Below are 24,192 nucleotides of genomic sequence, written 5' to 3' on the forward strand. Positions count from 1 at the left end.
CGGTCACAAAAAAAACAAATATGTTAGCATTATTGATCCATTGGCCCACAATAGAAGAACTTTTCTGCATACTTACGACAAAAATAACGTCACCGAAACGTCTGACGTTTTACTCCGTCTGACTCAACCGAAATTTGACGAATATGGTCGAAAAATGGTACACCTGGCATCAAGCTATGCACCTTAAGGTCGATTAAGTACTTCTGCACCGTATAGTAGCATCATCCTAAAGAAATTAACCTAGTCACCGTTAATACCCTCTAAATTTTCAACAATTTCCATATTTTCAACTACCACTTTTTCATCCACGTTACTACCCACAAATGTATTTTTATCCTCGTCCATAACTCAAGGCTATCCTTACCCTCAACAAGCGTTATTTTATTACTACAAGCAAAAGCAAAATCAAAATCATAATCAAGAGTGTACCAATACTCACTTCTTAACTCTGCAAAAAATGAGACCGAAACTCTCCGTTTGGACGTGACTGCGAGTATGTTTTCGATCGCGCGTCTGAAATTAATAATGGCAGTAAAATTAAAAAATTTTTTAAAGCAAGAACAGTAGGAATTCCGCCAGCAGTTAGGTTATTTTGTGAAATATTTTGGAAAGATTCGAAAGTGTTTATATTAGAATCAGGTGTGGGAGTAAATTTTATTAGTTACAATGCATTTATCAACGGCACAGCAATAAATTGTGATAATACAGTTGAATTATCAGAAATAGCTCTGTAGTAGATATATCTAGATACAATAAGCGTTGAAAGCAACGTCTAATGGTGGTTTTATCATATTTTGAATTTATTTAAAAAACAAAACAACGTTTAGACCGTTTGGACGACGTCTTGGCACTAATTAGGTTCAAAAATCCATAATTAAAAGAAATTCTTTACAACACAAATTTTGATAAATTACAATGAATGCAAGTTTAAGTGAGTGAATAACATACCTCTGACTCTTACAAAAGGAGTGTAAAATCGTAATGTAGTCAGAGTTTCAAGTTTAGCGGCTTTTATACTCGGCACATACACAAATTACATAATACACGTATGCAATATAATCAAATAAAAATAGCTAGCAGTTTTTTGTGAGGAGCACATAAACAGTGCATGTGTTCCCAATACTGTAAATGGAAAAAGCACTGCAAATCATGTACATCAAGTTAACCCTCTTTCCCAATTGACTTAATAAAAGACTTATAACAATTTTTTTATTTCTCTGTATCTTGTTGTCTATTGATACTATTATAAAAGTAATGTATATTTAACGTTTTGGGAAAAAGTTGTTTTTTGTAATTTTGTTCTATGTTGAAAATTTGATTTTTTCTCTTAAAAAGGATGTAACTAAGTTTGTTGACTGAAACAAAACATTTTTTACAACATACCATGTGCAAATTGCAACTGCTGCTATGTTGGTTAAAAATTGAGAGCTCTAAATTTGAGAATGGCAGAACACAAAACAGACTTACCGAAAAAAAAAGGTAGATTTGTACTAGCATAACACAGCATTGAATTTACACGTGACTTAAATTTTGAAAAAATAAAATGTCCAGGCATGGAATAAAATTACAGAAAACCCCTATTTTTCAAAATGTTACATGTACAATACTTTAATAATAATATTAATAGATATCAAGATACAGAGATATTGAAAAATTGCTATAAGTCTCCCGTAAAGTCAATTCGGAAAGAGGATTAACTTTATGTACATGCTTTGCGGAGCTTTTCTTATTTATGGTATTAGTAACACATGTATTGTTTTTGTGCTTCTCACAAGAGACTGATTGATATTCTTATTTGATTATATTACGTACATGTATTATGCTATTTGTGTATGTGCAGAGTATTGAAGCCGCTAAACTTGCAACTCTGGCTACATCACGATTTTACATCCCTTTCGTAAGAGTCAGAGGTATGTTATACACTTAACTAAATATGCGCTCATTAAAATTTATTAAAATTTGTGTTCTAAAGAAATTTTAATACTCATAGATTTTTATACCTAATGAGTGGCGGGACGTTGTCCAAATGGCTAAAACATTATTTATTTTTTTCAATAAATACAAAATATAATAGAATCACCATTGGATGTTATTTTTAATTATTTACCAACTGTCATGGGACATATTATTTAACAATTTATTTGATACTGACCATGAATTTCACGTTATAAGTCTCCAATTACCTATTGATCATGTATGTATTTTAGAAGATCCGTTTTTTACACGAGGAAATGCTTGAATTAATTGAGATTTAAATTAATTAATATTCAGAAGCAGACCATTTAATTCTATACCTTTTCTATGCTAAGAAAATAAGATCAACTCTGTAAAATTAATTAAAAAACAACATAATCTTAAAGTTTGAGAACTAAACAAAATTTGGTATCGTCTTTTGAAACGTTTATTCTACTATTTTACTATGAAGATCGAATATCTACCCTCACAAGCGGTACTGTTCATTATCGTTTAAATGGATTTTAAGTGAGTAAAAATAGTAGTTATTAGTTACCAGCCACAACGATAGAAGCTATTAAACTACCGACTGAAAATAAGTGCACCAGCCACGCTTATCTTTGTAAAATTACTACCGAACTCAGAGTGTACATAGGCAAGGCAGTAATGCATTGCAAATAGCGTCACTGTTATACAATAGCTATAAACTCAAAAGGTGAACCGTCAAAAGTCGAAATACGTCTACAAAAACTTAAGCCTTTCGATGTTATGGAATCTGAAGACTTTTTTAACACTAATTTGAAAGAAAGCGATTTAAATAATAAAGAAGATAGCATTGTAATTAGAATTAATAATCCAAAAAGATCTTATTACTTAAAAGTTAGTCTATCGGAAATCTGAAAAACCATAGAAAATGACGCTCACTTGTCTTACTGTAGACATCGGAGAGTGAAAAGAAGAACATGAGACATACAAAAAACAAGACAAAGTTGATTTATCGCATTTTAGATTAGTTCATTAAAAAACAAATTACTATGGTTATACGTACTTTACTCGCTCAACGCTCTGGGCTAACTGACTCGCTGCCGCTAACTCTCCCACTCTCCCTCACCGCAGTTCGCCTCTTGCTCCCTCTTTTTCTCTCTGCCCCTTTTTCTCACTGTCTCGCACACACATGCGTATAAGAACAACGCACTTTGAGCAGCCTCGCAACCTGTCGACTTCCGATAGTCGGAAAGACGAGTGGAGCGTTGGTTTGCTAAGCAAGTTAGTTATCTCGCAAACTGGGAGGGTTAAAAAAAAAACTCACACCGTCGAGATGATTGTAGCCTGAACAGCCTATGGTAATTTAATCTAAGCAAGCTGTGTGACCTTCATAACAACGGGATTTTGCGCCCTTCGAGGTCCATAATGACAATTTTTGGCCTGAAGGCCACGATCTCTCGTGCCTCGATCACCCCGATGGATCTAATCACAACAGTCAAGTACCACACTAGCGTATCCCAACGCACTTCATGGTCACTCCAACGCTTCCGCTCGTCAACCACACTATTTTCAGTTGAGTTTTTTTTCTGTCTTGTTTATGACTATTACATAGAACGGCAGCTAGCCCAGGCGGTCTTACTTATGTTTATGTTTACGCAGCATATTACAGTAGATTGAATAGTTACATATAATTGGTAGTTAGCGATCCAGGCAACAATAGAATAAAAAATGCATACTTAGAATCGGTAATAATACAATTTTTTAAAGGAAAAACTTACTCGTGTGGTTCAATCCCTTACACTTAAATTCTAGGTGACGTGGCACCTCGTATTTCATTTTGGCACATGAAATTTCTACTTCCAACGACCGTCCTGTAGATTTCAAGCAATACCACTACTTTTTTTGTTATACCAAAAAAATAAAACCTCAAATATAAACGTTTCTTACTGCAGTCCTCTCTGTATAGTATTCAAGAAATAAGGACCCGATGGAACAATAATATAACAAGTTCTTATGGAATTACAATCTCTACCTACATCCCCTATCAAACATCATAACATCATTTACTTGAATTAAGAACAAATAAGTTCACTTTCGTCGTCTCCTAAAAATTTGATCTCTTCTACTATAGTAAATTAATGGATCAATAAAGCGACAAATGAATGTATTACCGTCGAAAACTCTATAAGAGCAAAATCCCCCATTAAACTGAACAGACATCGTCCTACTCAAATAACTAACAATAATCTAATGATTAGGACTATACAAAAAAACTTTATTACCTATTTAACAAAATAGTAAGAAATATAAAGATGAAAAACAATCGGAGAACATGGACAGTAAAACTGATTTCAATACCCCAGAAATTTTCCATAAAAATATTTTACAGCAAGCAAGTCATACAGCAGCATTAAAATCCATACAGCAAAATGGGAACTTAGCTCGTAGCGAAACGGTAACAACAAAAATAACTTCTGTAAAAATCCGTACAATGAACCTTGTAAAGTAAATAGTTAAACACTTTTAAGTAACCACGAAACTTTAACTTATTTCGATCATAATTACATTCGTTTTAATTCAAAAACTTTAGATTTAAAATAAGTTAATAATAGATAACTATCATATATAGGAGTTATTTCAAAAGAATAATAATTAGACGAACAACCAAAATAAGAGAAAATTTTAACTATGAAAAACTGTAACTGGTACATATTTTCCCTACTCGTGAAAAAAAACTTGAATGACACAATAACATCTAGCATTCTACGAACATGCTTTTAAAATCTTGCAAATATAGAACTAGGTATTCTTAGCTTCACAATAATGCGATGAGCACTACTAGAATTTTTGTGGTGGATTTCAAAATAATTATTAAGATCTATAGGTGCACATAATAAAAATTGAACAAATAAAGATATAAACAATATTTACAACTCTGCACAAGCAGTATAATATTTAGTAGTAGAACATACTTATATTGTAAGATCAAATATTAGAAGAATGCATATAGAATTATATAATACTAGCAGCCCCCCGTCTCGGCTTCGCCCGAGACTTACTAAATAAAACACCGTAGTGTGTTGACATGTAATGTGAAACATTTTTAGTTAAAAAATTTTACACATATTCTCGATACATCTCAGAACAAAAATCTTCTTATTAAAAACATATTTTTTCGGAATCCATATAGTTTATTCGGTCAAATAATAAGGTGTAAAAATTCAGAAAAATAATTATGCTGAAAATTTATGCCATAAAATAATCGATGGCTATAAGAAGTTGTTGATTTAGTTTCTTCTGTGTAATTCACGAAAAGGGCTATTTTTTAAAGCTGTTAAGATTTTAAACCCCCAAAAAATTTATATTAAAAAAAAATTGTTTTTTCTCATATCTCACAATTTTATTACCAGAGCAACAAAGTCCTGGACCTTAAACCCAACATTTTTGTTGCCACAAAAACACAAATACATTTTCTACTCATTAAAAAATCTGAAGTAGGATCTTTAAAGATTTCAAAAATTGCTGTGAGGGTACAATGAAAAGCTGATCTCTCACGTAATGGACTCTTTAGTTGACGATTTTGACGCTGCTGTTTCAATCTCGATAAATTTTCTGCGTCAGTTTCCTGACGCCTCAAATTGTATTCATTAGATACATTTAAGGTTTTCTTTCCAATGTACCCTTTTGCGACTATTGGTGTGCTTACGACTTTTATGACCCCTAAAGGCTATTTTCAGTCAACTTTGTTAATTTTAATACATTTGTTGGCAAGGTAGTTCGACGTTTAATGGCCCTAAAAAAGACCGGTGAGCTTCTTAAGTAAACTCTTTCTTGACTGCAGTTAACAGCAATTGTGACTGCCTGGATACCTCAGGGTGATCTTCTCTGGCTTACTGTTGAAGACCCAGACTGATTGGGAGAAAAATTACAAAGTCCGAAGCTTTAGGGCTAGTTGTAGTGCTCTTTCCCAACGTCTCCCGGTATAACGTCGAAGGCGTTGGTGTCTGAAGCACCTTTTGTATTTGCAGATTCAGTTGTTTTAGTGATCTTAGATGGGGAGATTGGTTAGTGATACTTGTCCAGTGGAGGCTGTCCCGTTGGCTCAAGTTTTTTTTCCTTTATAGCTGTTATAGGTTTGCCCAGCGCAGACCTTGGAGAGGATCAGTGATTCCTGGTTGAATTCTTAGAGTCGAGAGGGTAGTATAGGGTCGTCGGTCACCGGGTTTTCCAAATTTCCAGCCTTGCGAAGAACAACTTCGCAGGTGACGTCTGCCAGTGAATAGCTGACTTGGTTTAATAGTGCCCGTCTTTAGTTAATATAGTCTTTTAGTCGACGAATCGCTTCCGGAAATGGTAATAAAAATGTATTTGTTGGCAAGGTAGTTTACACTTAGGTGGCCCCTAAAAAGAACCGACGAAATTGATGGTTAAGTAGGGAACGTAAATACTTATAATAGCCCTAAAAAGCGCCAGTCGTGAAACTTCCAGGCTTTACTTTATTATTATTCCTGATGATGAAGAGCTGGCTACGGGTTGCTTGATTCTTACCCTGGGAGTCTCGATGTACGGAGACTGTGATGGAAGTAGGTACGCCGCTGACCAAATAATATCTCGTCTCGGGTCGTTCCCCGGATAACCAACCGCTCATCGTTAGACGGGAATATGTGGGTAAGCGCGTTGGGGAACGCGACGACCAAGAAGGTAGCCGTTGTGGCTTCCCGTGCCCCTCAGAGCTGTTTTCCCTTGCTTACATTTGTAGCCACAAATTCTCTAACTACACCAGGTGGGAAGGTGGGACTGCCACACAACTCTGAAGAGTTGGTGCAGATTGTGCTCTGGCTAGATATGTCTCGTGGTAATTCTGGCAGAGACGGCATCGGCTGGAAGTAATTTATTTTTCTTTGATTGCACTCGTCGAGATTCAGGGTGAAGGGACACTTGGGTCCCTGCCCCCTTAGAGAAGAGTGTCGTCCGTAACCGGGAAATCCAGCTGCAGGAGTATCACCAGCGTTCTCTAAACAGCTTGTTGAGCTGCCGAAGCTCGACTATACCACTATCGATACGCTCCGGCCTATTATAACCACACTTATTTAATTATGTTGCAGGTAGCTTCGATTTTATGTCAACGCCACCTAGCAAATTTTACTGAACTAAAGTGAAAAGCTGGCGTATTTTTGCAAAACTTTGAGCTCATTTATTGCTATTGTTATTAAATTTTTTAAGATAAAAACTATACTAAAACCATCTGAGAAGTATCATGAATCAGTGTGAAAAATTTCAGCAAAATCGGTTCAGTAGTTTTCGCGGTTAGCGATTACAACGGTTTTAGCGACTTTGCTTTATATATTAGTAAGAAAAGACATACTAAAAAAGTAAAAATAAAAAATTAGGAAGCTAAGCTGAAGAAATGTACTCTTCGAATGACGGTCATCGAAAAATTAAGTGAGTTAATTAAGTAATAGAAGTGTGAGAGTAAACTTACTCTTTTTATAAATTCCTATTTCTTATACTAAATTCTTATGAAACACTCATCAGTGCAGTGGAAGGCATGTTACAAGGACACATTCATCCGCTAATGATACGACGCGAGCAACTATCAAAAATTTGTAATAAAATTAATCTATACAAAAAAAAGCTTACACTACCGTCGAAGAATCTCACTTTAACTCTCTAACGTATGCATTCACTGTCTTAAACAAACGTACTGAAAGATGTTAGATTAACAGTCAAAATTAGTTTCTCACTAATATGTAAAGAACATTTCAGTTACTATGCCATACACTCGATCTTTGTTTCAAGAAATTTACATTCAAATTTAAAAGGAGGTGTCAGAATAAAGCCCCGACAGTGTAACCTGATCGTAAGCAATATTTTTTAAAACTGTTTCCTTGCCAACAAAAATTTTTTAAATAATTGCATTAAAGATAAAAAAATTGTATATTGCCAACCAAATGTCTATTTTTTAGATAATGCAAATAATTCTTGCAAGTTCTTATCATTTATTAAGTTGCTAACTGAAGCAGTAAAAATTTTTTGGATCGTATTATTTAATTTAACAGAAATTTATTGAACAAGGCTAAAAACCCCTGAACAATGGTTATACTCTGCACAAAATACTACTACCGTACAAGTTTTGTACGAAAATAATACCTTAACTACACAACCAACTAAAATTAAATCACAAGGTGTTACGTACTTATAAGTATCAACAGAAATTGTACTGCTCACGCTCCTTGTTACACCCTGTATGGAGTTACAACACCACAATTGATCGAAATTTACGACTACAGATCATGGATTCCCTTAAGTTTTGCAAATTTATTGAATCTGTCTGATATCTAAACAATCAAAATCAAAAATAATAATTTCACTCTTGCCATACGAGAAGAAGAAAAAATCAAAATAAATAAATGTGCAGAATCTAATTATAGAATTTATTTTTAGAATAGTATATTTTTTATCTATCTAGTGTGTTTTATCAGAGCAGCTGTCCTATGCAATAATAAATATTCGTTCAAGTATCAATGATTCCTTTTTTTTTTAAGGAATAGTTGTTTGTACAATTTTTTCAAATTTTTTTAAATTTTTTAAAAATTAAAAAAAAAAATTTTATCAAATAAAACTTTTTTGCACTTCACGTATAAAGCATATATTTTTTTTACGTTTTATTCTTTTACTGTTTTTTCTTGGTGATTGAGGTGATTTCTTGACTTAAAGACGGTCTTTTATCGCTAATAAATTATTATTAATCGGTTTTATGCTATGGTCCGGTATCATGTGTTCTTAGTATGTCACTTTTTTTGTGTGAAAATACATTTTTTTTTTATGAAGTTTTAGACCATGTTCTTCTAAAACTTGCAGGGTTTAGTAAGTGGGTTTCGAATGATCTGAATCATTTTTTTTAAAAATTAAGATATCATATATGTATTTAATAATATGAAATCTAAATCATTTTTTTTAAATTATACTTGAAGAAATTTTATTAAAATATAGCCGGAAATGATTTTGAGCCTTAGGATAAACACTTCCGTTGCCAGTGACCATGTTCAGTTACAAAAGGCGTTTTATTTTTTTCTTTCATCTCGTAAAGAAATAGACTAGAAGGTTAAATTGATCTCTAACTTAGGAAAGTAAGTATACTTTTTTACACATACTACGAGATCATTAATTCTAGGGAGCGGGTGTCCTTCAGAAAAGAACAGATTTATTTAATTTACGGTAAACAGTTCTCATAGTGATTTTTCCTTTCTCCCTGTTTGTAAGCCCGAGTCACGAGAAATTTATAATAATGGACTAGACGACTCTTTTACGAGTCCACAGTTTTATTTGTGTTTTTGTTTTTAGTTTGTCCGAAATAAAGTTTCCAGTTAATTTTTTTTTGGCTTCAAAATCTCTAACCGCACCAATACCAAATTATTCTTCAGCAAATATTGAATCATGCTTTGTTAAGAGTTTATTTAAATTATTTATTTCACTTTTAATTCAAGCATTACTGTTACACTCTGATTGACTTTTATACATACATTTTCAGAAGTTAAATTCGAACCCTGAGCGATTTCTATAGTTTCATATTGATAGGAATAAGACTATGCATTACAATTTAATCCGATCAACCAAGCATCCCTTAACAAATCCCTTTTAATAATTATGAATAAAAATTGTCTTCTTTTATTAAGGATCTTCAAATCTACCGTAGATATTTTATATGCATTCACTAGCCCATTCTATGGTTGTTTTGTTTTGGTTTCGAATATTTTGTTGATGATTAGAACTTCTTATAAAATTTGAAGTTTATTCATGGCTCTATAACTATACAGCACAATGGCGTTTTTGAATTCATACTTTTATAGGCGCATTATGCGTGAGACTAAATAAATGATTCCAGCTTACTGGCATTGCGAACGAGTGCGACAAAAGTGAATTTTGTATATTACTCCCGCTTTTCCCTAGCACCCACACCGTGCCATCACAGGCTGGTCTCCTCCACACTTCACATGAGTCTTCAATCCACGATCTCCTGCACACTAGATAAGGCCTTTACCAACTCTGCTATGAGCGGTCCTGATAGGAAATTCGATTACTTCATGTTATCGTGTGGTTTAAAACTGATTTGAAAAATAATTTTTTATTTATTGTTCATTACTTTATTTGATAAGATTGTCAATTACACCTATAAATTACTAATTTATAAAATAAACCAATTTTTCAGTTAAATATTTTGTTCAAAAACTAAAAATCTAGTAAATTTAAGCACAGCAGCTTTTCTATGTTTTAATAAATGTTTATTTACTTGTCATCAATTTGTTACCACTACAATTAACAAGAATTCGTTTATACAATTTTTTTTTATTTTAAAAAAATTATTCAAAATTGAAATAAAAAAGTTTTGGTTCTGTATGCATGCAGTAGTTAATACTCATTGCGTTTTCATAAGTTTCTAAAAGCTCAGAAAGGTAAGGGGAGTGCAAATATATGTAGATTTGGTGGCAATTTTTTTTTTTTTTATGGAAGTTACAACATACACGCTTTTACGCATACTTGACTCCTTTTTTTTTGTGTTATTAAAAAGAAAACAACTTGTGGATCCACTGAAAAATTAAATGCCTTTATGTAAAAGTAATGTCTTACACAAACAAAAATTGAAAGATTTCTACTGATCACGTAAGTTAAATTTTACGTGGTTTAACTATAAGGTTACATGTTAATTTGCGATTTTTTTAAATTAAACATGTAAAAATGGATACAGTCAATCAATCTGTTGTTTTTTTGAGGTATTTCATAAGCTTTTTAGAATACATGTGTGACGTTTAAACAAGATTAGTTAAAACAATGTATGATGATCGTCCTGAAGTGACGTTTACTAGCATGTAACACTGCCCTATAGGAATCGGTAAAGTTGATGAAAGTGCACAGTTTTACACTGGCTAGCGTATATATTGTTTATACTGTATTGTGCCACAATGTTTCGTATAATATCATTTATTTGTTAAGTATTAAAATATTTGTTATGATCAAACTCAATTCACTTAGGCACACTCAGTTTGATCATGATTGGACTACCTTCATAAACATTATTGTTTCATAGAAGGTATTTTCATACTCATAATTATATTGTCTGCCATATAATTTCATAGATGTATAACTTCATACTTAGGTACCAAAGCATCCACCATCCACTGGTTACTACGAATTTGTATATTTAATTTTATAAGTGGAATCGTAATAAGTATTTTGACTCTATTCATTTTTTACAAGCTTGACTTATCTTATTTTTTTTTGTCTGTAAGTAGATTTTCCAGATGAAATCCACTCGTGTATTTAACTTTCTTACTAATACTGTATGAAATGGGCTTCTGTTTCTGTTTATTTATTCCTGGCTCAGATTTTCTTGTATAAGAATTTGTGTTTACTGCTGGTTTGAGTTTCCGTAGTATAGACATTAAGCTTTTAACCGTTATTTTATCTGTTTTATGTAAATGCCATCTAATGAAATTTGGAAGAACAAGTACAATAAAATTGATTTAAAAATTAATGCTCAGTGATGGATAGACATTAATTAGAAGGTTTCTTTTAGTTACAGCAAATTCCAAGAAAGAACTACCCAACCAACAGAAAGAGAAAGATTAAAGATTTGTACATATCATGCCCTGATGTTTCACCAAATGTATCTAAAAAATATTTTTGTTCTCAATAATGGTAATCTTTTCAAATTTATCGCGAATAATATAATAAACAAAAAAATTTTTAAGTGGAAACTAAAACGCAAAATCGTAGTTAGATTTGTTTATTTTTGAATTTTCAACATTAAATAAAATGAGAAAACAGATCCCAGTAACGTTAAAAGTATGTTTAGGGGAACCTGCCTTGAATTAATTTTCAGCTTTATTTACAACTCGTGCTCTGATAAAACCCTTAAGTGATTGGGAAAAATATTTTTTAGAAACATTTGGTAAAACTTCAGGGCACAAAATGTACAAATTTATCTCTTTTTGTTGGTTGGGTAGTTTTTTCTTGGAATTTGCTGTAAATAAAAGGAACCTTGTAATTAATGTCAATCCAGCACTTAGCATTAATTTTGAAGTTAATTTTATTGTACTTACTCTCCCATATTTCATTAGATGGCATTTAAATGAAAAAGACAAAATAACGGTTAAAAGCTTGATGTCTTTACTATGGAAAGTCGAACCAGCAGTAAACACAAACTCTTATACAAGAAAATCTGAGCCAGGAATAAATAAACAGAAACAGAAGCCCATTTCATACAGTATTAGTAAGAAAGTTAAATACACGAGTGGATTTCATCTGGAAAATCTACTAACAGACAAAAAAAAAAAAAAAAAAAAAAACAAATCAAGCCAGTATAAAATTAATGGAGTCAAAATACTTATTACGATTCCGCTTATAAAATTAAATATATGAATTCGTAATAACCAGTGGATGGTGGATGCTTTGGTACCCAAGTATAAAGTTATACTTCTATGAAATTATATGGCAGACAATATAATTATGAGTATGAAAATACCTTCTATGAAACAATAATGTTTATGAAGGTAGTCCAATCATGATCAAACTGAGTGTGCCTAAGTGAATTGAGTTTGATTATAACAAATATTTTAATACTTAACAAATAAATGATATTATACGAAACATTGTGGCACAATACAGTATAAACAATATATACGCTAGCCAGTGCAAAACTGTGCACTTTCATCAACTTTACCGATTCCTATAGGGCAGTGTTACATGCCTGCGAATGTCACTTCAGGACGATCATCATACATAAATTTTTTTAACGGATCTTGTTCAAACGTCGAACATATATTCAAAAAACCTTATGAAATACTCCAAAAAACTGAAGATTGATTGACTGTACCCTTTTTTACACATTTTATTTTAAAAAATCGCAAATTAACATGTAACCTTATAGACATACAACGTGAAATTGAACTTATGTGATTTGTAGAAATCTTTCAATTTTCTTTTGTATAAAACTTTTTAAAATGTGTGTATCAAAGTCAACCAGAGTGTAACAGTAATGCTTGAAAGTTTTAAGTAAAATAAGTAATTCAAATAAACTCTTAACCAACTATTATTTAATATTTGCTAAAGACTAATTTGGTATTTGTGCGGTTAGAGATTTTGAAGCAAAAATAAAATTAACTGGAAACTAATACATTTAAAATAATCATATAAGTACTGTATTTTAGACAAATTAAAAACTTAAACACAAATAAAACTGTGGACTCGTGAAAAAGTAGTCTAGTCCATATAAATTTCTAGTGACTTGGGCTTACAAACAGGGAGATAAAAAAAATCACTATGTGTACTGACTATTGTGAATTAAATAAGTCTGTTAATTCTAAAGGACATCCGTTCCGTATAATTAATGATCTTGTAGTATGTGTAGAAAAGTATATTTACTTCTCTTAGTTAGAGATAAAACTAACCTTCTAGTATATTCCTTTACGAGATGAAAGAAAAACATAAAACGCCTTTTGTAACTCAACATGGTCACTGGCAACGGAAGTGTTTATCCTTAGGCTCAAAATCATTTCCGGCTATATTTTAACAAAATTATATTAAAAAACAATTATTTAGATTTCATTATTACTAAATGCATAGATGATATTTTAAAAAACGACTCAAATCATTAGAAACCAACTTACTAAACCCTGCAAGTTTTAGCAGAACATGGTCTAAAACTTCATCGAAGAAAAGGTATTTTCACACAAAAAACGTTATATACTTAGAACACATGAAAGCGGACAATAGCATAAAACCGATTAATAATTTAATAGCGATTAAAGAGCGTCTTTGAGTCAGGAAATCACCTGAATCACCGAGAATTTGACTTTTTTCAGAACTCAAGAGGTTTGGCACCTCTAGCAAACGGTGGCAAGCTTGCTCGTTAATGCTGTGAGACTCGATAGTCTTCCTGGTGGCTCTACCCTGAAGTAATGCTCACGCAGTTCCGGGGTGGAACAAAAGCCACGCGGCATGGGGGGGTTTAGTGGGTATGGTATGAGTGGTCTTATAAACAAAATCTACCGAGTCCTACACTACCGCTGTCTCTGTGGTGTGCCTCAATGCATTAACTCTCCCTCCACAAAAAAAAACTAGTACTACTACGACTATTCAATCGAGAAAAAGGCTTCTTGTGACTTGTTTTATTTTTTATAAGAACGTAGATAAACGTATTCAGAACTATCTTCGCTTAACAGAGACAGTAGTAAATACGTAAATTTTTCTTTTTCATAAGCTTACTACATGCAGTAACAACGTGTCACATTGAAATCATACGTATTAACAATACCGCATCATTTTTTCTAAAGAGGGCACTAGAAATATTTTTATAATAGTTGAGGGAATAAAAAAAACTGTTTTCTTCTAGAAGTGGAACAAATTTTTAAATCAAAAATAAAACTGTATTTTGCGTTTAATTTACTCATCACAAAAAAAAGAGTAAACTGGAATAATATGACTCAAAAATTAATTTTGTATAAACACAAGATTAATTCAATGTTCCTTTACTTTAATCATAATATGGAAAACTGAAAAAAAAATTTTATCTACAAAAAAAAAATTTACTGGTTTCTTCGAAGTACAACAATTTTATCAATCGCTTTGACTGGTAAAATATTGGTACTCCTGTTACACGGAATAAGCTATTTAACTTTTCGTTTTTCTTTACACTGAAACAATCCATGAAGGATACTTCTAGAGATGGGGTCTGAAAAAAGTTGTTCCAATAGTTTAGGATGTCTTCCAATAACATATAGTTGATTGTATGAGGCAGCTTACGCGAATCGTCTACAGATTCCTACAGATGTTCCCACACATGCACCTATCTCTTTTAAAATGAAAAAAAATATGGTCTGTTTCTCTGTTTTTTCGACTTAACATTTGTTGCCCAGGCCCCCACTGACACCACACAAAATTTTTCTTGACACTCCTATTAGCCGTTCTCATCACCGTTTCACACGATTACAGTTTAAAAAGTTAAGTATATTTTACACCTATAAAAATATTTATTACAATATGCAATACTTCGGACTATAATCATAAATTGTTTATATTGATTTAATTTAAACTTATTTACTTATAGTATATGGATTTTCACAGTTTTCCACTTTTTTTTGGACAAGGACTCGTAAATACGTCAGGTAGTAAAAATTTGTGTGCAAAAGAAAGTAAAAAAAAATATCATAAAGGTGGCACTGATTGAACTGGAGACCATTATTGTATGGAAAATCTTTTGCAGATTAAAACGTTTTCGTTTTTTCACAGTTTATTTGCCATTCTGTCATCACTGGCATTGATAATACCATCGATAATTTTATTTTAACCTTATACTTTTTTTGATGTTTTACTATAATAACCTGAGGAAAAGCTTGAATATTTTTAACCAATTTTACTATTTCTACATCTATTATCTCTGCAATAGGCTCTAAACTAGAAATAGACTATTATTGTACGCTTACCAACCAAAGTCAACAATATTCAAGGATGAATAATGAGGTCGTAGCTGCCGTTTAAAATACACACATAAATTACGGTTCGTTGCTTCGCACGTTTAAGGTCAAATTTTGAGGGAGAATTGATTTTCAATAATACAGCGCTAGCAGTGCGAATGTCACCAATCGCGTAAGCTCATTTTGCTGCTGTGTCTCACTAGTTAAACTTTAGTGAATTTTCGTTTGTAAATGCTGTAAATGGTTATTATAAGCTTTACATTGTATACGAATAATGGTTCTACTTTTTAAAAGTTTAGTTAAAAAAAACATAACACAGTTTTACATATATCTCCAACTATTATAAAAATATTCCCAGTGCCCTCTTTAAAAAAAAACTGATGCAGTATTGTTGATACGTATAATTTAAATGTGACACGTTGTTACTGCATATAAATAACCTAATTAAAAACAAAAATTTACGTATTTACTACTGTCCCTGTTAAGTGAGGATAGTTATAAATACGTTAATTTACGTTCTTAATAAACAATAAACGTGTAAAACTTTAAGTTGAGACAAACGGGTAGTACCATATCTTTAACTGGGTATCTTATAACGTTAAAGTAAATTGTTTAAAAAATACGAACATAAGTCATAAAAAGTCTTTTTTAATTAAGTAGTAGTAGTAGTTTTTTTTTTTTTTTTTGTAGATTAAAGGGGAAATGCATTGAGGCACACTCCAGGGACAGCGGTAGTGTGGGATTCGATGGTTTTTTTTTAGTCCACCCATACCATACCCACTAAACCCCCCTTCCATGCCATGTGAGTTTTGTTCCACCCCGGAACCGCGTTAACATTACTTAAGGGTGGAGCAATCAGGAAGATCATTACGTCTCACAGCATTAACTAGCAAACTCGCCACCATTTGCTGGAGGTGCCAATCCTCATTTGCGTCCTGTTTGGGCCTTTTTCTTGGCCTCTTCTAGCTCTCTTTCAAATAAAGGGTAGCTCCCACTGCCAGCTTCACGCTGGTTATCCGTCGTTGGACAGAGAAAACACCGTCTTGGGCCTGAACAATCTTTTTTCTGGTGGTTGCAGCTTCCACACCAGAAGCAAAGCTTGGACATATTTTTTTTTTTACAGCTGCCTGAAACATGTTCATATCCCAGACATTAGTAACATCTTGTTACTTCAATTCTTCGTCGGATTTGGCAGCTTACGAAGCCAACTTTTACCCTGTCTTCACTCTCTGCTTGTCTAGAAGTTACTTCGTCTACCGTTATCAACGCCAGCCTCTGTCCTCTGATGTTTGGTTTGAAGAGAGCAACTTTAGGCTCCTAGCTGTTAAGTCCAAAAGTCTTGAAAAAAGCCTCTTTAACCTCATCTTCCTTGACAATAGCATCCAGGTCTCGGACCTCTAGTGTCAGTTTTTTAGTTCTTATTTCGACAGTTCCCTGTCCGGAAACTGACTTTTCAATTTGCTGTGAGAATGCAATCGCATCCTCTACATCTTTGGCTTTTATAAGTATATCTCCTTTCCTCGTGAAAGCAACACTTTTAACTGCAGCATTAGCCTTGTTAGGGTCAAAGTTCGCCTTTATTGACGTCAGCACATAAGCAAAGGTTTGTCCTTCGGCCATATTCACCAGTACTGTTGTTGTCGGGTCTACTCTCTTCTTCTGGTATTTTTTATCGTGCAGGAGAACCTCTTCTTTGCTGTTTGCCTCTGCCTGTCTCCTTTTTCTTAGAAGACATGGCTTGTTAGTGTTTTTCAGGGCTGTCTGATGGGCTCCTGCTTCCTTTAACTTGCTCTATTTCCTTAAGGGCAGTGTTCAGGGTTCTTTTCTGAACATGGCGTCAGAAATTATCTCGCCTTTGTTTCCTCCACTTCCGGAATTCGAAAAACATCTTCCAAGTATTTCTCAATACTTTTTCTTCATAACGAAAGCCTCATCTTATTACCTCTGCTTCTTCAAGATGTTTAAGCACCGCTTTGAGACCATTTTTAGCAGCGTTCGTCGTGTTTTCGTACTTACCATTAATTGCTTTTAGCGTCTCTTGAATCTCTTTTGTTGCCGATTGAACTTGCTCAATTACTTGACATCGCTTTACTCTAAGCTGAGGACCATTGTTTTCTAAAAAGGTAAGCTCCTCCTGGATTGTTGCTGTCCTCGCTGATGTTACCGCCTAAGCTCAAAAGGCTTCCTCTTCGTCCTGTATCTGTAAGAACAGGCCATGGAACATTTAACAGTCCCGTTCGGGAATCGCCACTCTCCCTCAGTCCCACCCACGAAGACCCAATAACCCAAGACAGCAAGCTGATTCTTAGTGGCTTGGACGGAGGGTCAGCCCCTGCCGGCCCTCCAAGTCAGCTGATTTTTATTCGAGGATCGAGACAGCTCCCTTCGAGATCTAGTCCCTATACGTACACACCACTTATACTCTCATTTATTTTTGAAGTTCCCTTTTTTTTATTTTTTCTTTTGTTTTTAGGGAAACCCAGTCCCTCGCACATTCAGACGAATGATCACCTATTTCTGTAGAGCCTACCCCATCTCAAGCCAGGCACCCCCACCAACGACAAGGTCTTGCAGCGCCTAGGGGGAGAGTAGTAGTAGTAGTAGTAGTAGTAGTAGTAGTAGTAGTAGTAGTAGTAGTAGTAGTAGTAGTAGTAGTAGTAGTAGTAGCAGTGGCAGTAGTAGTAGTAGTAGTAGTAGCAGTAGTAGCAGTAGTAGTAGCAGCAGTAGCAGTAGCAGTAGCAGTAGCAGTAGCAGCAGCAGTAGCAGTAGCAGTAGCAGTAACAGTAGCAGCAGCAGTAGTAGGAGCAGCAGCAGCAGCAGCAGCAGCAGCAGCAGCAGCAGCAGTAGTAGTAGTAGTAGTAGTAGCAGTAGTAGTAGTAGCAGTAGTAGTAGTAGTAGTAGTAGTAGTAGTAGTAGTAGTAGTAGTAGTAGTAGTAGTCGTAGTAGTAGTAGTATTATGATTCTAACGTATACCCATTCCAGGGATTTTACGTATCTTATGTCCCCTATTCTTTACCTTCTATGTTCTTTTTCTATGTTCTCTGTTCTATTCAAGTCTTTCGTGCGGGCCCCTTGCAAAGTTCCCCTCAGACGACTCGGTCATCCTTCTTATCTTTATTTAATTAGTATGTTCTGTCTATATTTTCCGAGGGATAAATCGATTTAAAGTTTAACTTATATAAGACTTAAATTTTCTTACCTATTTCGGAAAGTAATGCATTAGCTATGTGCCTATGGTTTGTTCCTTGATACACTAAGCCAACCCCTATTACAGCAGCCACTTGAACATTTTGTGGAACATTAAGTTCTATACTTGTTGGAGGTAGTAATGTTTCTACGTGAAGAGAAAGTAATTTAGTCATTGATACATCCATGGAACCTCGATGGGTAGCAGATAATCCTAAAAGTAATCCAACACTAGTTGCTTCATGGCATTCAACCAAGTACTCATACATGCTAAATGGGGCTAGATTCTTAAGATGACCGTTGAGTCCTAACGCCATAAGAAAACCTGAATGTTCAATGCCTAGTTCTCCTTGCTGTTGTTTATTGTAGACAATCCACGTTGAATCAACATTTAAAGAATTCGGGTGAATGCACAACCCTGTAGCAACACCATTATGAAATAACGGCCACAGATTCATATTAGCTGGTACATCAATATGTGTTAATTCAATTGTCGTGCCTCTTGGAGGTGCTTTACCTAAAGAAATAAAATTCTGTTAGTTGCTAATAAATGTATATATGTTTCTTATATTAGTTGTTACGCCCCGATTTAGTCGGCGACCCCCCAAATCAACCTTAAATATTTTAAATGATTTTCTTAGCCCCCTTCAATAAAGGAAAAAAATTTAATAATATTCCGTTAAATTAACCCAATCAAAAGTATCCTACGAAAAATAGCACATTTTAAGTGGCCCACCTACACTGGCCACCTACCCACCACCTACCTGACTCTTTGATATATTTCGATTTTTAGAATAGCATTATCTAAAATGATCTAAATTACTATATTGAGAATAAACTTATAGTATTTTGCTTAATATAACATTATATAGTGCAAAAAGATTATAAGGACGTTTGTATATGCTGCATTTTCTTCAGGCCTATACCAAAGATTTTTCATTTTTCTCCCCGCTTAAAGTCTTATTCAATTAAATTTAGATCTGTATAAGTATAAATGTATATGTTTAATGCATCAAGTATTAAATTTAAACAAAAATGTGTTTATGTATTCATAGGATGAAATAGTTTTTCTATAAAGTTAATGTATTTTTCTACTATCACTTATATCAAATATTTCTTATTACGGTAGTAATGGTCTAAAAAAATTCAACAATGCACTACCGTTATTCATTAATTGTATCCTTTATTGTTCTAAGAACAATTAAATTGATGTTCTTATATAATACATATAACATAATTAAAACTTGAGCTGAAAAAATATTTTACTGTTATGCAAATATTGATATAAAAAGAAGTATTCAATATTTTTGAAACCATTTGAAATACTATTGGTCATAGTAAGTTGCCAAATATTTTTCATATTTTGTTTTTTATGAACTTGATAATGAAGTGTCATATTTAGATTGTTTTACTGTAATATATTAATTTTTGTTAATTTTTATTTATTCATTCATGCTTGACCTTACATAATAAATTAAAAAATAATTTTTCTTCATTTAAAGAATATACGTAGTTTGGTATGAATTTTTATTTTTTTGCGTGATAATATTTTTATCTAGCAATGATGTTACGTAAGAATTGTGCAAGAAGAGTGATATTTTGACTTAATTGATTAAACAAGGTGTATATATCCTGTGTGATAGTGCCTATTAAGAAGGCAGTCTTCACATCAAGTTGATTAGTGTTTAAGTCGAACTGTAATTATAGCTAGAATGGCTCAAAATAAAGCTAACCTGGATACTGGTGTATAAGTTTTAATCAAGTTAAATATGTTTTTATTATTTAAACCACTGATTACTTATCAGGCTTCATACTTTAATTTTCCCTCTGTCCTATTTTCTTCTTCAATATTTTCTAAAATCAATTACGTTTGGTTAAATTCTACTAGCTGAAGACTGAAAACGGTGAACTAAGTTTCAGACTTGGTTCTTTCTCATGGATTGCAATTTATTTTGTATTGCCTCAAACTAAAAGTCCTTTTTTTTTAGTCTCTATAGTTTCCGGGACAGATGCAGTATCATTATTAACGCCAGTCAGCAACAAAAAATAATTTTCGTTGTAAGGTTTGAACTCGATCTCAGTGAAGTTGCAATTATTGATGTTATTTTCAGATAATATATTTTTAGACGGTCTGCCTTATTTCCACTTTTTCTCTCTACATTTTCTTGGAACAGTTTAAGTTTCTTTATTTTTAAATTAATGCATTCATTTTTTTTTTTTGGTTAAAGAGTTCCATCCCGGTTCCTAATTAGCTATGCTATTTTTCTTATATAAATCTTTATAAACTAATCTTTCTACAAAACAGACACCTCTACTTTTATAATATTTACTTTTTTCTGGTCGAAAGAGAATAAATCCAGTTAAGGAGGCTTGGGCGATTTTGAATTAAATGCTGGCTAGGTCTGAAATTCAGAGATTATAAAGATAAAGTTTGCTAGATTTTTTTAGGAAAACAAAATAGGTAGGTCAACACATTTATTTTCGAGAAAATCGCTTGTGAAAATTGGTCATTTTAACACGCAACCTTACGGAACTCGAAATTCAATACACTACCATACTGCAATAAAAAGCTGTGGGCCCACACATTTAATTGGTACATGTTCTTGAAAGTATAAAGAATCTATTATTTAAAAAAAAAGAATAGGATCAACACGTTAAATTTTGAGTAAATAGCGAGGAAAACATCGAACATACGAATTGTTTTGTTCAGGTACTGTAAGTGCGCATGCGCTGTACATTCATAAACATACAAGCATGAAAATTTAAGTCTAACACAAGTATAGGTATATAATAGCAGATGAGAGCAAGAGAGTACAGTGTTGTCAGCTTTATTGTGGCAGGGCCGTCATCTTTACACAAGGTACCTCGGGAAAACTAATAAATTTTTAATATCGGTTTTTGCCAATGACTTTTCCGCGTACTATTGCTATTTTGTTCACACATGTGTATAATCAAAATGATTATAAAAAAAATATTACAAAGAATTATCTGTATGACAAGTACCCCACAGGGGCCCTCAATAGATACGACACCAAACGCCCGAGCCTCCTTAAGGTATAACTAATCAAGACAACTCTGAGTCTTACGCTTTTAAATTTAGGGCCTATTTTTGTTTGAGCTTTAAAAAATTTAATTAAACCTTATCTTTTGATTTATCTAACTGAAGTCAGGTTCAAATTTTTCAGATGGGGTGATCATGTCACTCCAATGGTGGGGTGTTCTACGATAACCATTAATTGCTGCATCAAGAGCCAAATCCCACATATTTTCGGGGAGTCCTGAATTGTACATTAGAGCTCGATCTTCACTTTGAACAGTACGATTGAATCTTTCAGAGGTATCGCTGTATTCTGGAGTGTCCAGATAAACGATCTGTTGTTCAGCTCTGAGACTCTCCAGGACTTCGATTGTACGCACTTCTGTTAATTATGTACGCTTATCCGATGAAAGAAAATAAACTTATGTATCGTAACCTAATGTATTTTGAGCTGACTTAACAAACAAATGCAAACAGTCTCAAACTTCACTTTTAATTGTCATCTGACAGGCCATTGTTAGTCTAGAAAGATCGTCTGCAAATATGGCGATAAATCTGTAACCCTTAGGGTAAGACTTCGACTCACTACTCCCATTAAATCTGAATGAATAATTTGCGACGGTTTTTGGTGCACAAGTTTCAACACTTGAAAAAGGCAACTTGGTATTTTTTTAAAGTAAACAAACCACACATTTTCTAGTTAAGTCTTCAAAAACTATTTCTTGCAATTATTCGTTTTCAGCATGCTTCCTTAATAAAGCCTTGAAATATTCCAGAGAAGCAGGTCCTCATCTACAGTGCCACAGAAACCTGGTCTTCCATTTTATGTTCAATGTTGTGGTTTTCCAAAGGTTCATTTATTTGTTTGATCGCTTCCAATACTTAATTTACGATATAAATTTCTCGATAAAAAACAGTTGCTTCAAAGTTTTACGTGTTAAAGTTAGTTGGTTTTGCTGTATTCTTATTCGATTTTATTTTATCTAAATCTTCATTATTTATCGTTGCTGTTACTTTTAAACTTAAATATCTGGAATGAACCAACCTTCGTTTTACTATCTTTTATGAGTTTATAAAATTCGAACTCGATTAACCAAGAAGGTTGTTTGTATAAGCCAGTTATCACAGACTCATTCGAATTTGAATGATTGAAGTTCACTTCTGAGTTGCTGTAAGCATGTTAAATAGTACGAGGATTATATTTAATGGTTCTAAAAAAAAATTTTAACTTTGACAAATGCTTCGTGTGCATCTGTGTCTACAATGAACTTGGCAACGGATTTAGTTGTTACATTAACAGATTCTATACTTTCACCTGAAGCGGTAGAAGACACAACTTCCTTGTAGGTGGATTTTTTATTAAGGCCTCGAGGTTTGTTTGGCGTACTAATTTTGGGCTGATAAGAATTGTTGAAATTGAAGTTGTGGCCTGAATGTTTGTTCGTGTTGTTATCCAGATTGTTGTGATTATTGAGCTGTTTATTATTACAATTTAAATCAGCAGCTTTACATTTGCCAAACCACTCAATCACCCATATTCAACATATAATAATTATTTTTATTATTATTAGAACTGAATTGCCTTGAGTCTCTTTAACAAAAACCTTTACCAAAGCATTTTCCTTAAGATGCCGTTTCTGGACTGACAGCAGCTTATTCCTCCTTTTTGCAGAGAAATCACTGCCAACATGAAGAGCTGGTCCATTGCAACCATAAAACCATTTCCATCTCAATTGTTCGTTTAAGCAAGTTTGTACATTGTGACCATAGGTGTCACAACCACGGCATCTTTCCAATGATCTACATAATTGCACAGTAGTGGCATCAGTATGAAAATTCCTTCTAGCCTTCTGTTAAATAATAAATTTCTCAATGCCTTTATACATCAAGCCCTTTCCGGTACATGTACAAGACAAGAAATCTTACATTATCACTAAGGTGACCTTAAAAAAAACTTTTTTTTTTAAAGGTACAACTACGGAAAACAGTTTGTCGTGTTTTCCATACTCTCGAAAATATCAGAAAAATGATGTACGTAGAAAAATTCAAGGTTATTTTTTTACAGAAGTTGATGGTCTGACAAAAGACTATTGCAAGTTGCCTGCCTCTATTTTTCATAAGACTGTAAAACATAAAAAAATAAATAGCATGTTTTTTTTTATAGGCAGAGAAGCATTTTTAGGGAATTAATTTAAATGCCAAATTGGTAACTATAAAATGGCAGTTTTATGACAATTATTTTGACCCATAAGAACTGCAAAGGCTAATTTTTGTTTAATCGATTTCTTCCTTTTTTTTAATGCAAGTCAGTCATTATTCAAAAATGAGTCAATGTTTCTAATACGTTGTTCATGCAAAAATGACTTCTTTTAGAATGTTTACAAATAATCAAAAAATTGAATGAAGACACTACTACCATATACTACAAGTAGAGCAATAAAAAAGAGGAGCTTAAAAGGGCTCTGATAAAAGAACAGAATGCGGCTCTTTTCGGAGAGAAAAAGGTTGAGGCACCAGCCCTAGGCAAAGTAAGTCTCTATTTTTAATTAATTTGCAAAT

General features: G+C 33.2%; 1 protein-coding gene across 1 annotated transcript in view; it reads right to left on the reverse strand.

Annotated features, from left to right (window-relative positions):
• shtd (anaphase promoting complex subunit 1) overlaps window positions 1–24,192 on the reverse strand; it is a 901,519-nt gene that overhangs the window by 223,636 nt on the left and 653,691 nt on the right. The window contains exon 13 of the mRNA XM_089595858.1: window positions 18,610–19,113. Within this exon, the coding sequence (XP_089451984.1) occupies window positions 18,610–19,113 (504 nt within the window). The remainder of the gene's footprint in view (window positions 1–18,609; window positions 19,114–24,192) is intronic.

The sequence above is a fragment of the Copidosoma floridanum genome, unplaced genomic scaffold (assembly GCF_036245765.1).
Source record: "Copidosoma floridanum isolate Cflo_tuat_1 unplaced genomic scaffold, Cflo_Japanese_pri ptg000004l, whole genome shotgun sequence".
Lineage (NCBI taxonomy): Eukaryota > Metazoa > Arthropoda > Insecta > Hymenoptera > Encyrtidae > Copidosoma > Copidosoma floridanum.